The sequence below is a fragment of the Salmo trutta genome, chromosome 31 (genome assembly GCF_901001165.1).
Source record: "Salmo trutta chromosome 31, fSalTru1.1, whole genome shotgun sequence".
Classification (NCBI taxonomy): domain Eukaryota; kingdom Metazoa; phylum Chordata; class Actinopteri; order Salmoniformes; family Salmonidae; genus Salmo; species Salmo trutta.
The window spans coordinates 36,341,007-36,357,706 of NC_042987.1; the positions used below are offsets into that span (position 1 = coordinate 36,341,007).

Here is a 16,700-nt window from a genome sequence, read left to right on the forward strand (position 1 = left end):
CACAAAAAGCTTATTTCTCTAAAATGTTGTACACATTTGTTCACATCCTTGTTAGTGAGCATTTCTCCTTTGCCAAGATAATCCATCCACCTGACAAGTGTTGCATATCAAGAAGCTGATTAAACAGCAGGATCATTACACAAGTGCACCTTGTGCTGGGGTCAAAAGGCCACTAAAATATGTTTTGTCACACAACACAATGCCACAGATATCTCAAGTTTTAAGGGAGTGCAATTGGCATGCGGACTGCAGGAATGTCCACCAGAGCTGATGCCAGAGAATTGAATGTTCCTTTCTCTACCATAAGTTGCCTCAAATGTCATTTTAGAGAATTGGCAGTATGTAGAACCGGCCTCATAACCACAGACCACGTGTATGGTGTCGTGTGGGTGAGCGGTTTGCTGTGAACAGAGTGCCCCATGGTGGGGTTGTGGTATGGGCAGGCATAAACTATGGACAACGAACACAATTGCATTTTATCTATGGCAATATAAATGCACAGGGATACCATGATGAGATCCTGAGGCCCATTGTCGTGCCTTTCATCCGCCGCCATCACCTCATGTTTCAGCATGATAATGCACGGTACCATGTCGCAAGGATCTGTACACAATTCCTGGAAGCTGGAAATGTCCCTGTTCTTCCATGGCCTGCATACTCACCAGACATGTCACCCATTGAGCATGTTTGGGATGCTCTGGAGTCTAGATTGACGTGTACGACAGTGTGTTCATGTTCCTGCCAATATTCAACAACTTTGCACAGCCATTGACGAGGAGTGGGACAACATTACACAGGCCACAATCAACAGCCTGATCAACTCTATGGTGGTCACACCAGATACTGACTGGTTTTCTGATCCACGCCCCTCGCTTTTTTTCTCTGTATTTCCAGTCATATGAAATCCAAAGATTGGGGCCTAATGAATTTATTTCAATTGACTGATTTCCTTATATGATCTGTAACTCAGTAAAATTTTGTTCACTAAAGCTCTTTATGAGGAAATGTTTTCATTGACTCAAGTACCAGGAAAACTTAGCTTTTCATTTATACACAGCTGCAAAAGTGACTTCAAACCCAAGACAAGAGGAGGTTGCAATTTTGCATTTGTTACATTGCTGCATGTTGCGGCAGGAAGGAATGTTGCGGCAGGAAGGAATGTTGCGGCAGGAAGGAATGTTGCAGCAGGAAGGAATGTTGCAGCAGGACGGGTTTTGTTACATTCTAGCACGCTGGGAAAAAAAAAACTTAACGAACCCTTTCGTTGCCATGGCAACCCAAACCAAGCGTCCAAAATGTCGAGTTTGTTGGGGAAAAGTTTATTTGAAGTCAGTGGTCAAGGTCCTCCACCCAATAAAGACTTCTTCCAATTTTCTGTTACCAAGACAGAGGTAAATCTTTTCGTGTTATGTCCTCTCTAAAATGTAAAGTATTTAGTCCATTTTTCTTAGACATTTCTAAGCTAACGTTAGCCATTTACTGCTTTGCCCTTTCATTCTCTAACGCTACAGTAATCTTTCAATCTTAGTTTAGCCAACGCGTTAGCTAGCAATAATAACGTACATGTCAGTAACGTTTTAACGTTAGACACATAACAATATAATCTAGTAGTAGCTTGCTCGGCTAACTAACAAATAAGGCTTTACCAGAAAGCTGGCAACAAATAGTTAAAGTAAATAGCACTTGTAACAAATAGTCAGAAAAATTTAGCTAGCTAAATTGCTTTGCTAAGTAAATACTGTAATAGGCCTATATTTTTCAGGTAATTTGGAGATGGTGGAAGATTTCTTTGAGAAGTGATGGTAGGAACACTAAGCCAGGAGAACTGAGGGAGTCTCACAATGACTACTTGGATGACAGCCGGATTCAGAGTAAGGTGCCCAGTGTAGCCTAGCCCTCAGCCCACCTGCTCAACTTACAGCCCACCTGCTCAATTTACAGCCCACCTGCTCAATTTACAGCCCACCTGCTCAATTTACAGCCCACCTACTCACTAATAGCAAGATAGATAATAGCGTAAATGCCCCAAATAACCCTATGCCCTCGATAAAAGTGAATTACCATGCTAAAAATGACTGCTTTGATTGTAACCCAATCAACACTTTATTAAATGATACTATTGGCTAAGTCGGCAGTTCCCACATGATTTAGGTTCACAGGTGTGTCAGAAGGGTCGTTTCCAGGAGGGCAGAGGTCATTGAGGCAATGGCCTAGACCAGGGCTCTCCAACCCTGTTCCTGGAGAGTTACCCTCCTGTAGGTTTTAACTCCAACCCTGTTCCTGGAGAGCTACTGTCCTGTAGGTTTTAACTCCAACCCTGTTCCTGGAGAGCTACGCTCCTGTAGGTTTTAACTCCAACCCTGTTCCTGGAGAGCTACCGTCCTGTAGGTTTTAACTCCAACCCTGTTCCTGGAGAGCTACCATCCTGTAGGTTTTAACTCCAACCCTGTTCCTGGAGAGCTACTGTCCTGTAGGTTAACTCCAACCCTGTTCCTGGAGAGCTACTGTCATGTAGGTTTACACTCCTACCCTAATCTAGCACACCTGAGTAATAATTATCTGGTTGGTAAACTGAACCAGGTTAGATACAACTAGGGTTGGAGCAAAAATATACAGGAGGGTAGCTCTCCAGGAACAGGGTTGGAGTTAAAACCTACAGGATGGTAGCTCTACAGGAACAGGGTTGGAGTTAAAACCTACAGGATGGTAGCTCTCCAGGAACAGGATTGGAGACCCTTGGTGTAGAGATTGTATCCATTCACGGGTGTTGTTTTTAAGCATCTTTTACTAGAAAGACTTTTGAAATCACCTAGTTGCTAGGCCAGAGAGATGGGGAGAATCTCAAAACCCATTGGAGATGGTCAGAGGGGAGGGACCTGTGACTTTCTCATCCAATGGGGTTTGAGAAGGAGAGGGGATGCGAGGAGTCAAGGAAATGCAAATTGAGATTCTCCCATGGTCTAATGTCCTTGTAACAGACTTTGGCTAGGTTGGGAACAGCACAAACAAAAGTTAAGCAACGTCCCCATTGGTGGGCATGAGGCTAAGGGACTCTGTTGACAGGTGCTGTCTGTGTGATCAAGTAGAGGCTGCTGAGGGGAGGACGGCTCATAATAATGGCTGGAATGGAGTCAGTGGAATGATATCAAACACATCAACGACGTGGTTTCCATGTGTTTGATACCATTCAACTGACTCCATTCCAGCCATCATTATGAGCGGTCCTCCCCTCAGCAGCCTCCACTGGTGTGATGATTTCCTAGGTCAGGTGAATGTGGTGTTTGGCCCACGGATCCTTCAGTACAGCCAGGCACTATGTCAGGGCCACTATGACTACCTGGAGCGTCTGCCCGACCCCCTGCTTCTCCACATTCTGACTCATCTGGAACTGGAGGACGTGGCACGGCTTGGACACACCTCACACAGGTTCAGGAAGGTGAATGGACCCACTCTATCTGTGTGAGACTCGGTGCATGCATGTAGACAGTATTACTGCCAATGTTTTTTTTAGTTTTTTTTTTACCTTTATCTAGGCAAGTCAGTTAAGAACAAATTCTTATTTACAATGACGGCCTACCCTGGGCAAACTCTCCCCTAATCTTGACAACTCTGAGCCAATTGTGCGCCCCCCTATGCGACCCCTGATCACGGTCGGTTATGATACAACCTGGGATCAAACCCTGTGATGTAGACTGTATACTGCCTATGATGTAGACGGTGTACTGCCTATGATGTAGACTGTATACTGCCTATGATGTAGACTGTATACTGCCTATGATGTAGACTGTATACTGCCTATGATGTAGACTGTATACTGCCTATCATGTATACTGCCTATGATGTAGACTGTATACTGCCTATCATGTAGACTGTATACTGCCTATCATGTATACTGCCTATGATGTAGACTGTATACTGCCTGTGATGTAGACTGTGTACTGCCTGTGATGTAGACTGTGTACTGCCTGTGATGTAGACTGTGTACTGCCTATGATGTAGACTGTATACTGCCTATGATGTAGACTGTATACTGCCTATGATGTAGACTGTATACTGCCTATGATGTAGACTGTATACTGCCTATGATGTAGACTGTATACTGCCTATGATGTAGACGGTATACTGCCTATGATGTAGACGGTATACTGCCTATGATGTAGACTGTATACTGCCTATCATGTATACTGCCTATGATGTAGACTGTATACTGCCTATGATGTAGACTGTATACTGCCTATGATGTAGACTGTATACTGCCTATGATGTAGACGGTATACTGCCTATGATGTAGACTGTATACTGCCTATGATGTAGACTGTATACTGCCTATGATGTAGACTGTATACTGCCTATGATGTAGACGGTATACTGCCTATGATGTAGACTGTATACTGCCTATGATGTAGACTGTATACTGCCTATGATGTAGACTGTATACTGCCTATGATGTAGACTGTATACTGCCTATGATGTAGACTGTATGTGAATCCTTTTGTAACTACATGGGTAAATCTGTAATTACGTGTTTTCCATATTCATATTTCCATATTCTGTTGGTTTATTTTCTGTAGTGAATCTGTTGTTTTTGTTTGTGGTTTAAACCCCTGGTGAGTTAACTGATGGAATGATTGACCGCAAACTCTGGTCTAGGTCCCTAACCACTGTTCCCTGTGTGTCTGTCAGCTGTGTCGTTCGGAGGAGTTCTGGGAGCAAGCGGTGCGCGGCCACTGCGGCTCCGTGTCGGCTGAGGTGGAGGCCCTGGCCCTGGAGTTGGGCTGGAAGAGCGTCTTCTTCACCAGCAAGCTGCAGCTGCAGAAACAGATCAGCCGCAGGAGGAAGAGGAGCCAGAAGCTACTCTGTACAGACCTGGAGCGCTATGATGTAGACACAATGGTGGAGCGCAGTGAGGACCCAGAGAGCCACGCTGCAGATATAGAGCCAGGTTCTGAGTCGGACCCTGGGCCGGAGCAGCTCTGTACAGACATGCAGCGCTGTGGGGTGATTGCGGGCCAGGGTCGTGGTGTGGCACAGGGGGACTGGAGCGCTGATTCAGGGAGCTCACTGAAATGACTAGTGTTTTATCTTTACACTCTAAATAGGATCTTTGAGGTTTCAATGCAGAGGAATAGAGGACGGCTTGATCTCGGGTGGAGACAGTACAAGTCGTTTTTGATACAAATATGATGACTGTTGAATGTTTGATGAATTCATGTTAGTTATGCTTCTTGTCTTTCAATCAATACAGTGGCTGTGTTGTGTTGGAAGACAGTTTGTCTCATAGACAGTTGCCTGGCAGCAAAGGATGTTGTGGCAATGGCTGGAGATGTTAATATGCATTTTTACCTGCTGTTGCTTGGTGTTGTACATGTGCCATAATCTTTTTCCTTATACATTTTAGCACGAGCAGGACAATACCATTCAGTGGAATGATTCAGGGAGGGCACGTTTGGTAAAAATAAAAGGATAAAAACCTGCCAGCTGTGTCTCATAACAATTTTCTTCCTATTTGATATTGTTTTGTAAATAATATATTATGTATTTTTACAATGTTTAAAATATAACAATATTTTAAACATGCTCATGACTTAAACCTACAGTATATTCTATATTAAATCTTTATCTCAGCTAAATAACTTGAGGACCAAGGGTCTAATCATTTTAACATCCTTCTAGTTAATAATAGGGAAAGTGTTCAGTCTGATCTCCACTCATGGACCTTCACATTCACTAGCGACAAAACCTCCTGGTGCAGGTCAGATGTCCATACACACACACACACACTCAGCACAGCACACACACCTAGGAGCACAATAAATTGCTCCACCTACTGTTAAATATAGAATTTTGCTATGCTGAGAGGCAGGTGTTGACTCTCAGAACAGTCTATTCCAATAAACCCACAGATTACGAGGCAGTCGATAAAGAATCTGTAACTAAATGCATGGCGGTGGTGACACGTGACAGAAAATACAAGGCAAAGATATAGAAGGTCACAGTTACCTGAAGCAAAGGGCTAGCAGCCACAGTAGAGACACCCATACTGTAGATGTTGGCACCATTAACTTGGTTTTGTGAATTCTTGGTTTGGCAAATTCCACATTTAGTTTTCACCCCTGTGACCGGCCAGAATCAGCAGAAGCGATGTCCAATAACTCCAACTATGATTTGACAGTGGAACAGAATACAGGTAAGACATGGCCATTTTTTTCAGTTGTTTTTCCTCCCTGTAATGTTTCTTTCGTCTCAACCTATGAGTTTGCGCTATGTTGGGTTTACAGTCATTGTATTGTCATTGACAAGTGGTTTATCAAAGTATCAAAATAATCTCACTCATACATTTATGTGGTTTAACTTCACATGTTATTTCTCAGGGTTTTTGTGTCTCCTCTACTCAGGCCTTTTAAATGCTACAATATCTGGGGATGACATAGGGCTGCTGGACACAGTGAAAGTGTGTGTCCACGGGGGCATTTTCCTGACCACCTTCTTCTTGACCTACCTCATTGTGGTGACAGTGTTCCACACAGCCGAGCTGCTCCACAACGTCCGCTTCGTTATGCTGTGCCAGCACTGTGCCTGTGTGACCAGCTTCAATGCCTTGGGCACTGTCCTGCACGGCCTCCGCACCCTCCGCTTGCCCATCAACCGCCTGACCTGCTGGGTCCTTTTTGACTTCCAGGTGGCTCTAGGCCGTGGCATGGGCATCACCCTCACCCTCACGGCCCTCAACACCTGTCTGTCCATCCTGCGGCCGCTCCACTACCCAACGCTGGTGCGTCGCATTCGGTCTTCTGTCATGGCGCTGGCTTGGTTCGTGGCCCTGTTCAACCCGGTTCTGTTCACTGTCCTGGCCTGCGCCCAGTCCTCTTGGGCCTATATGGTGGAGCTGGACCTCGTATGCTCCACCACGCTGGAGAGTCCCGCGTCTCGGTTCAGCAGCCTGGCGCTGGTGGTGTTCTTGGTACTGCTCATCATGACCAGCTACGTGCTCATCTACATGGAGGGCTACCGGGCGGGGCATTTCTCACGCGCCAACAGCAGCGGGCGCCACACCACCCTGATCCACATGCTACAGATGATCCTGTACCTGCTCCCTCTGGTGCCCATCATCACCAGGTGGAAGCACAATATGGCCGCCACAGTGACCAACTTCGTGGTGTTCCTAGTGGGGCAGGCACTCAGCCCCGTGGTGTACGGCCTGCGTTGCCGGGAACTCCGGGAGCAGCTTCCCCGCTTCCTCCCCCGCTGGACAAAATTCCAGACCTACAGCAGCACCACAGACTGCTCTAGTACAGAGACCCCCACTCAGCACTGGAACTGCAATGATCTCCAGAACCGCGACTAGTACAGGGACTGTAACCAGCGCAAAGACCACACTCAGCATTGGAACCTGTGCTACAATAGAGACTAAAGCCAGTATGGAGTCTGCATCATGTGAAGGACCTGGAATAAACCTAGAGAGCCCAGCAAATACAGAAAACCACAGTGTGCACATGGACCAATATAGAGAATGAAGCCAGTGACGTAACTGAAACCAGTGGACTGACTGAAAATAGTATAGAAGCCAGTGACGTAACTGAAACTGACTGAAACTAGTATAGAGACTGAAGCCAGTGGACTGACAAACTAGTATAGAGACAAGTGAAGTGCAATCGTATGAGGACATTGTATGATGATTACTGAACCTGCTGTAGACAATGGTGGTGATTGAACATGTAGAATCGTCGGGAAAAGAACAGATAAAATGTAAAACACTTGGTTATTGTTTGGTTTTCACATTGTATTGGTATTGCGTGTTGTCTGATTCAACTATATCCGGGTTCAACTATATCCGTATTCAAGTATTTCTTATTTAAATACTCGTTTCTGACCACTTTCCAATATTGCACTTCTCTTTGTCAAAAGAACCGGTGGAAATGGATAGAAGCGTTAAATGTAGAATATGTAACAATACTGTCACGAGTGTCGTGTGTGGAGGACCAAAACGCAGCGGGTATATGTACACTCATCTTCTTTTATTAGGACAAAGAAGGGAAACCAAAACACGTATACAAAAACACAACGACAATAAACAGTCCTGTGAGGCATAAAGCTAAACACGGAAATAACCTCCCACAAAGTGACAGGTGAAAACAGGCTCCCTAAGTACGACTCTCAATCAGCAACAATGATGTACAGCTGTTCCTGATTGAGAGTCATACCAGGCCAACACAGAAATACAAAACTAGAACAGCCCCTTAGAAATACAAACACAAGAACATACCCAACACCCCAGAACACATAAATCAAATACCCCTCTACAATACACACACATTACATTTACATTACATTTAAGTCATTTAGCAGACGCTCTTATCCAGAGCGACTTACAAATTGGTGCATTCACCTAACATACCCCGAACCACCTAAATCAACTACCCCCTCTACATCGACACTTACACCAATAAACCCCAGAAACACTCTACACAAAATATCCCTCTATCTAAACGCATACACCAAACCATGAAAACAAATACCCTCTGCCACGTCCTGACCAAACTACAATAACAAATAGACCCCTTTACTGGTCAGGACGTGACAAATACTGAGCACTTTAAGAACCGGTGGAAATGGATAGTAGCATTAAATGTAGAATATGTAACAATACTGAGCACATTAAGATTTTAATTGATGATACTTCATAATATTTCACCCCTACTTTCCCTTAGTCAGACCTCTCCAAAACAATCCTCACTAAAAACAAAACAAATGATATACAAATTTCTCACTAATCCCACCCCGGAATTGTGCCAATTACAAAAAGTATGAGAACAGATTTATCTACTTCGGATATCACAAAAGATTTATACTAGAAAATTCCAAGAATCTTCAAACAATATTAAAGTCAACTTGGAAAATCATCAATCAACTGTTGAATAGGAAAAAGGCTTCTATGGCTCTCACTTCTCAATTTAATGTTGGAAGACCTATAGTGATCCTATATATTTTTTTATTTAACCTTTATTTAACTTAGCAAGTCAGTTAAGAACAAATTCTTATTTACAATGACAGCCTAGGAAAAGTAGGTTAACTGCCTTGTTCAGGGGCAGAATGACATATTTGATCTAGCAACCGTTTTGGTTACTGGCCCAATGCTCTAACCACTAGGCTACTTGCCACCCCTATAATCCTATAGTGATCCTACAGTAATCCTATAATCCTATAGTGATCCTACAGTGATCCTATAGTGATCCTACAGTGATCCTATAGTGATCCTATAATCCTACAGTGATCCTACAGTGATCCTACAGTGATCCTACAGTGATCCTATAATGATCCTCATGCTATTTTAGTTGTATTTAATACTTTTATTTGTGATTGTGTGTTCCTCGCTGTTAAAGGGATACTTCAGAATTTTAGCAATGAAGCCCATTATGTACTTCCCCTGAGACAGATGAACCCGTGGATCAGTGGAGGCTGCTGAGGGGAGGACGGTTCATAATAATGACTGGAACGGAGCCAATGGAATGGCATCAAACACATGTGTTTGATGTATTGGATACCATTCCACTAATTCCGCTCCAGCCATTACCACAAGCCCGTCCTCCCCAATTAAAGTGCCACCAACCTCCTGTGCAGTGAATACCATTTTTTATGTCTCTGCATGCAGTTTGAAGGAAGTTGCTAACTAGCGTTAGCGCAATGACTGGTAACTGCTATCATGCTAGTAGATACCGTAGACTTCCAGTCATTCCGCTAACGCTAGTTAGAGTTCATTTTGCGAGCCAATGCTAACTTATTTCATACTGGATGCAGAGACTTAAAAACAGTATCCATGATTTAAAGACAAAAAGACCAGGGTCTGGCAAAAACTGACAGAAATCCTTTGGATTACATTAAGGGACATTTCCCTTCTCTGCATCAGTTTGATCCTCCTGATGTAATGGAGGTGATGGAGGTAATTGGTAACTTAAAGATATCAGCAACAGGTCATGATGAGATTGGTGCCTCTTTGGTGAAATCATTGTCTTCCTCGATTATATACCTTCTAAGGTAAATGTTCACCAAATCTATATTAACTGGTATTGTTCCTAAAGATTTAAAAGTTTTCCCCCTCTTTAAACCTGGGGATCCAAGATCCTTAACTGATTTATTATACTTTTTTTATTTAACTAGGCAAGTCAGTTAAGAACAAATTCTTATTTACAATGGTGGCCTACCCCGGCGACACTGGGCCAATTGTGCGCCGCCCTATGGGACTAATAATCACGGCCGGATGTGATACAGCCTGGATTCAAACCAGGGACTGTAGTGACGCCTCTTGCACTAAGATGCAGTGCCTTAGACCGCTGCACCACTCGGGCTATATCTATAATACCATGTTTTTCATAAATCCCAGAGAAACTGGTGTAAAAAAAAAATGTTGAAACATTTAAACCAACACTGTATTTTATATGATAATCACCAACATTGGTTTTTGTAAAAACTACTCCACAGATATGGCTCTTTTACAACCTGAGGATAAAATCTTTACAGCCCTCAACAACAATGCTCTTGGCAATTTTCTAGATTTATCCAAAGCGTTTGAAAAGGTTGATCATGAAATATCACTTGCTGAATTACATTATTGCTGTTTTCATGAATGTACATATAAATGCCGATATAATTATGTACAGCTTCTTCAGAATGTATTCCTACCCCTCGACTTAGTCCACTTTTTGTTGCGTTACAGCCTGAATTCAAAACACACATATCTAATTTACATAAGTATTCACACCCCTGAGTCAATACTTTGTAGAAGCACTTTTTGCAGTGATTTAAAGGTCCAGTAGAACCATCTTGAGCTTCATATTAAATCATTTCTGGGGTAACAATAAAGTTACTAACTACAATAGTTTTAATTTAAAATGGTAAAAAAATATATAAAAACAGTTGTTTTTTTGTCTGGGAGTGGTCTGAGTGGAGCGGAGAGGGGACCACAGTTAGGATTAAGGGAGGGGTGGGTGTAATCGGAAGGATTTCAGTTAGGATTATGGATGGGTTGGGGGGTGGTGTAATGGGTGGGATTAGGCAACTGAAAGGTTATCGGAGGTTTTAAAATCTCTTTAGGCTAGATTCAATCCGGACTGTGGAAGATCCGCATTATTGCGCGTTTGAAATGTAAAAGTAATTTACGATTGAGACAGAATACTGTGTGCAGCGTTTACCGTGAATGTCGTCTCCGCAAACGTGAGAATATTGCCTGTAAATTTCAATCACGCAGATATTACGCAGTCTAGGATGAATCTAGGCTTTTGGTATTGGTCTATAAAATTATTCCCTCATGTAATATCATGTGTGAAGCAAAAACAACACCCATGCAAAAAAAATAATATTTTTTTAAAGTCCTGTATTGATTGTATTTTCAACCAGCAACTATCGTGAAATAGTGCTGACACAACATCACAACATCATTCATCATGAGTTGAGTCACCAACATGACAGATTGGAACTAGAAGGTTCTATCTGCAAAACAAGGATTCCGAGATAATTGGCTTTAAAGTTCAGAACCCTTATTGGTTTGAAAGGTGACAGAAATGTTTATATTGTATTTTATTTAACAACATGAATTGGGGTATTTAGAGTACTATATAGATAGAGAATATTTAACAGAACAAAGCTATGTCAATAACTACATTTTAACTTTATAGTCCCAAACTCTCGACAGCTGCAGATAACACTCGATACGCTTGACTTTCGATTGAACAGCCTATCTAACCATAAATCTCAAGCCTTGAGTTTAAAAGATTACTTAATATTAACTTTTTGAGGTTTGTAAATATGCCAAAAGCTATGGATCCAGTTTCCATCTTGTCCCAGATTCTTGGGCCTGAGTTTCCAAAGCAACTGTTATCCTTATTCACTCTAGTAACCCTCTCCTCCCTGGACATCATTAGATGCATCTCTGTGTGTGGCCAGGTGTCCTGGCTGGACTGACCAGGTGGCTCACTCTTCCAATCTCCATAAGGGAGTAACAAAATATTTGATGTATAAATAGAAAGTGTTACATCTCATACACAGTATCTAAGAAAGGTTGTGAGTGGGTGTGTCACATATTCATTTAAAAACAACGTTCCCACAACTTTGGAGAGTCTCATTAGGTCATTACCAAACGTTTTCATAGGAATGTTCCTGTGATGTGCAAGGACTGTTTCCAAAAAGACCATTCCCTTCATCTCAAAACAGAACTTACCCTGCACATGGTTACTGTCATGTGTGCTCCTCTCCGGCCTCTAGGTCACCAGGCTGCTCGTTATGGTGCACACCTGTCACCATCGTTACGCGCACCCGCGCGTCATCAGACTCACCTGAACTCCATCACTTCCCTGATTACCTTCCCTATATATGTCAATCCCTTTGTTTTTCTTCCCCCCCCCCCCCCCCCCCCCCCCCTCCTCAGTCGTCATTGTTTCTGTTTGTTTCATGTCTGTGTGCTGTTAGTGTTTCTTGTTTTGGATTATGTTTATTTTTTTTAAACACTCACTCCCTGAACTTGCCTCCCGACTCTCAGCGCATATTGTTACTGTTACCATGGTTTCAGAATATTTAATATTAATCTTCTAGTCACTTTTCCTTGGAACATAGCAAGAATATTCCCGTGTCCAGTTTTCGGAGGTTTAGGAAAATATTCCATCAACTTCACACCAAACATACACAGAACATGGTTACCATGTTCTCCGAATAAGATATAAATCTTCTAGACACGTATCATGAGAATGTCGCAAGAACATTCATGTGTCCAGTTCTCAGGGTAAGTAGAAAATTCCATTAACGTCACACCAAACATACACAGAACATTTTAGTTCATCTTTATTTAACCAGATAGGCTAATTGAGAACAAGTTCTCATTTACAACTGCGACCTGGCCAAGAATAAAGCAAAGCAGTTCGACACATACAACAACACAGAGTTACACATGGAATAAACAAACATACAGTCAATAATACAGTACAAAATAAATCTATATACAGTGTGTGCAAATGAGGTAAGATAAGGGAGGTAAAGCAATAAATGGTTGCCATGTTCTCTAAATATTAGATATGAATCTTCTAGACACATTCCATGGGATTGTTGCAAGAAAAGTATTGAGTCCAATGACGTTTAAAACACAGGACGTTCTGTCATGGTCCCCTGGAGGTTTTTGTTTAGTTCCCAGCTTGACATTTTTAGGACGTCGCATGAGGGTTCCAAAGAAACGTTCTCCAATAAAAATAAACGTGTTTCTTTACACCCTACATCTTGTTACTGTTACCAAGCCCATCAAGGCTCTGATTGGTGAACTACTGCTCCACTCAAAGGTCTTTGTCGGTTGGTAAATTCAGGAACACCCAGACAAAACAGTGCATTTTAACTTGCAGTGTTTTCAATGTAAATATTTGACTCTTTTGATATACATGATTCAGGTTCCTTTATACAGGAATTAATATTTAGCATGTCCTCACCTAGGATTTGAACTCACCACCTCTTAGTTCATGGCATTCTGATCGTCCTGCTATGCCACCAGGTCTGTGTCAGTAATCTCACTATCGTCTCATCGTTTATTTGATTTACTTATTTCAGTAATTTGATGGTTTTCTGTAGAGTTGTCTAACGTTGGTGGGGTATATTACTCTGTTGTAATGTTACTCCTTAATCACTATAGCTGGGTTTCCATCCAAATGGTGACAGATTTTCATGTCAATTTTCAAACATTTGCATAAAAACAATATGCGCATTTTCCCAACTGAGAGATAATTCCATCAAATTGACTTGTATGGCTGAATAAATGGCTGAATAAAAAATAACATGTTAAATGACTGTTTATCGCATTTTCAACTCGACTGATGGGTTTCCCACAACAAATGTTTGTGTTATAGTGAGTGTGTCCACTCTGGTATTGGTATGTGTCCTATAGCCAACAGCTTGAAGGTACGGTGTGGGTATAGCCTTCATGATGAGACGATTCTGGAAAAAAGAGCAAGATTATTTGTATTTGTTAAATGGCAGCCAAGCATCGATGATCCCGTCACCAGAATAAGACCCTTGATATTTATTGGAAAGGAGCATCAAGCTCATCATCGTGCACTTTCACCACCCTGTGAAGTTCTTAATTATTTATTTAATCTGTAGCCTAATTAACTGCATGCTTTCCCATCGAGTCGTAGAGGGAGGACGACACATGTCATCGCGTGACTCCAAGTTTACTTCGATTTGATGGTTATTATATCAATGTTTGCGCATAAAAGCTTTCACTGCCATTTCTCACATAATACATTTTACAGACACAAAAATATCACACCTCATCTAGCGTATTTTGTTTTGTGGACATTTGGAAAGTTTACCGACACATTTTCTGTTTTCATGATGCCTGTCATTACATGTTTTATCTGACATGTACTTTACTTGCAGAAAAAGGTTCGATGGAAACCTGGTTTATGATAAAAAAAAATGTTTTTCTTGAGTGTACTTTTAACAGAGCTGGGATTTACTTCGAAGTGCAAAGTGTAGCAATACAGAGTTCAATCACTAATACAGGTAAGTTCAATCACTGATACAGGTGAGTTCAATCACTGATACAGGTGAGTTCAATTACTGATACAGGTGAGTTCAATTACTGATACAGGTGAGTTCAATCACTGATACAGGTGAGTTCAATCACTGATACAGGTGAGTTCAATCACTGATACAGGTGAGTTCAATCACTGATACAGGTGAGTTCAATCACTGATACAGGTGAGTTCAATCACTGATACAGGTGAGTTCAATCACTGATACAGGTGAGTTCAATCACTGATACAGGTGAGTTCAATCACTGATACAGACATGGTGGCGTTTGAAGAAGATCAGAATGCCATGAACCAAGAGGTTGTGAAGTCAAATCCCAGGTGAAGACATGTTGAATAAACATGTGCAATAAAATCATGTATGTCAAATATGGAAGTTGAAAGCACTGTGTGGGTGTCCCTAACCTTACCATCAGACAAAGTGTGTTGAATGGATTAGTGGTTCACCAACCATGTTCTGTTTAGTGTGACGTTGATGGAATAATCTCCTAACCTTCCGAAAAACCAGACACATGAATCTTCTTGCAACGTCCCATGAAATGTGTCTGGGTAAGTTCTGTTTGACGTTAAGGGAATGTTCTCCTAACTAACACTAAAATATGCTAAATACTGTAGGTCCTCAGGAGGTTTTTGCTAACATAGAATGTCCCCCTAACTAACAGAAAACGGAACACTCAAACATCAGGGGAACATTACAGGTAACATAACAAAAACGGTCTGTCTCCCTAGAAGTGTTAGCTGGGACGTTACATTTCAACTTGGGAAAGGTGTAAAGAAGGCCATAGGAGGCAGATCACTAAATAGATCACTAAAGTGCAGAACAAATTCACCAGTGTACATTTAACTCAGAAAGTGTTACATATGAGTCCCACTAATCCAGTTAACTAGAATAAAATAGCACTGCCTTCAGTGTTCATTTGTCAACACTTTTAAAAGTGTTAAGTAAACCTGATACAGTGGCACTAATAAATGTACACTGTGTCTGTGAGGGAATGAATGATCTTCATTTCTGGCTTGTATCATTCTCTTGAAGTGATCTAATAGAAGCACTAACCTCTGTCAGCTAGGCCAGCAGCCATAAAACGTGTCCATCAGATCGTCTCCTTTCTATTTGGATGTCCTGGATCTGTTTACAAGCCTAGTGATAAATACCCTGTATTCCCTTTCGTCTTAGTGTCAGCTAATCTATCTCACTTGAGACATAGGATTATTACTGCTCCTTCAGATAATCAGAGTCCCTGGACTGCAAACCGGCCAGTAGAGGGCAAACCCTTTCAGCCAGAGACTATTAGCGTCTATAGGATCCATAGCCGTGGTGTTTGTACAACAGTCAGAATGTATTAGAGCCACGAATAGGAAGGCACAATACATTATACTGTAGTAACCGGCTCAGACAGGCAATGTCGTACAGCAGTCGGATTAGTTGTTAGAGCATTATGAGAGCTGTGTGATGTCACCACGCACATATCAGATAAAGTAGCGTTGTGATGATGAGGTGCCATTCATGGCTTATAAAGTGACTGTGCAGGTGTGTGTGTGTTTCAAATCAAATAAAAAAATCAAATCAAACTGTTTTTGTCACATACAACAAGTGTAGACTTTACCGTGAAATGCTTACTTACAAGCCCGTAACCAACAATGCAGTTCAAGAAGAGTTAAGAAAATATTTAACAAATAAACTAAAGTAAAAAATAATAAAAAGTAACACAATAACTTAACAATAACGAGGCTATATACAGGGGGCACCGGTACCGAGTCAGTGTGCAGGGGTACAGGTTAGAGGTCATTTGTTCATGTAGGTAGGGGTGAAGTGACTATGCATAGATAATAAACAGTGAGTAGCAGCAGTGTACAAAACAAATGGAGAGGGTGTCAATGTAAATTGTCCGGTGGCAATTTGATTAATTGTTCAGCACTCTTATGGCTTGGTGTTAGAAGCTGTTAAGGAGCCTTTTGGTCCTAGACTTGGCGCTCGGGTACCGATTGCCGTGTGGTAGCAGAGAAAACAGTCTATGACTTGGGTGACTGGAGTCTCTGACAATTTTATGGGCTTTCCTCTGACACCGCCTATTATATAGGTCCTGGATTGCAGTAAGCTTAGCCCCAGTGATGTACTGGGCCGTACGCACTACCCTCTGT

The 16,700-nt window shown here is 42.0% G+C and overlaps 2 protein-coding genes across 3 annotated transcripts; both read left to right on the forward strand.

Annotated features, from left to right (window-relative positions):
• The first annotated feature begins 1,247 nt into the window (after positions 1 to 1,247).
• Positions 1,248 to 5,474, forward strand: LOC115169266 (F-box only protein 36-like). Of its 2 annotated transcripts, none has more exons than XM_029724727.1 (4): positions 1,248 to 1,391; positions 1,763 to 1,871; positions 3,207 to 3,436; positions 4,684 to 5,474. In XM_029724727.1, the coding sequence occupies exons 1-4, from the start codon at positions 1,296 to 1,298 to the stop codon at positions 5,068 to 5,070; spliced, it is 822 nt and encodes a 273-aa protein (XP_029580587.1). In that variant the 5' UTR covers positions 1,248 to 1,295; the 3' UTR covers positions 5,071 to 5,474. The 2 variants fall into 2 exon arrangements, with proteins under 2 accessions (XP_029580587.1, XP_029580588.1); XM_029724728.1 differs by having other exon boundaries at positions 3,264 to 3,436.
• Positions 5,475 to 6,141: 667 nt separating this feature from the next.
• On the forward strand, positions 6,142 to 7,345 carry LOC115169214 (olfactory receptor 1A1). Its single transcript, XM_029724689.1, has 2 exons — positions 6,142 to 6,187; positions 6,396 to 7,345. Exons 1-2 carry the CDS (start codon positions 6,142 to 6,144, stop codon positions 7,343 to 7,345), a joined length of 996 nt encoding a protein of 331 aa, XP_029580549.1.
• The last annotated feature ends 9,355 nt before the right edge of the window (positions 7,346 to 16,700 follow it).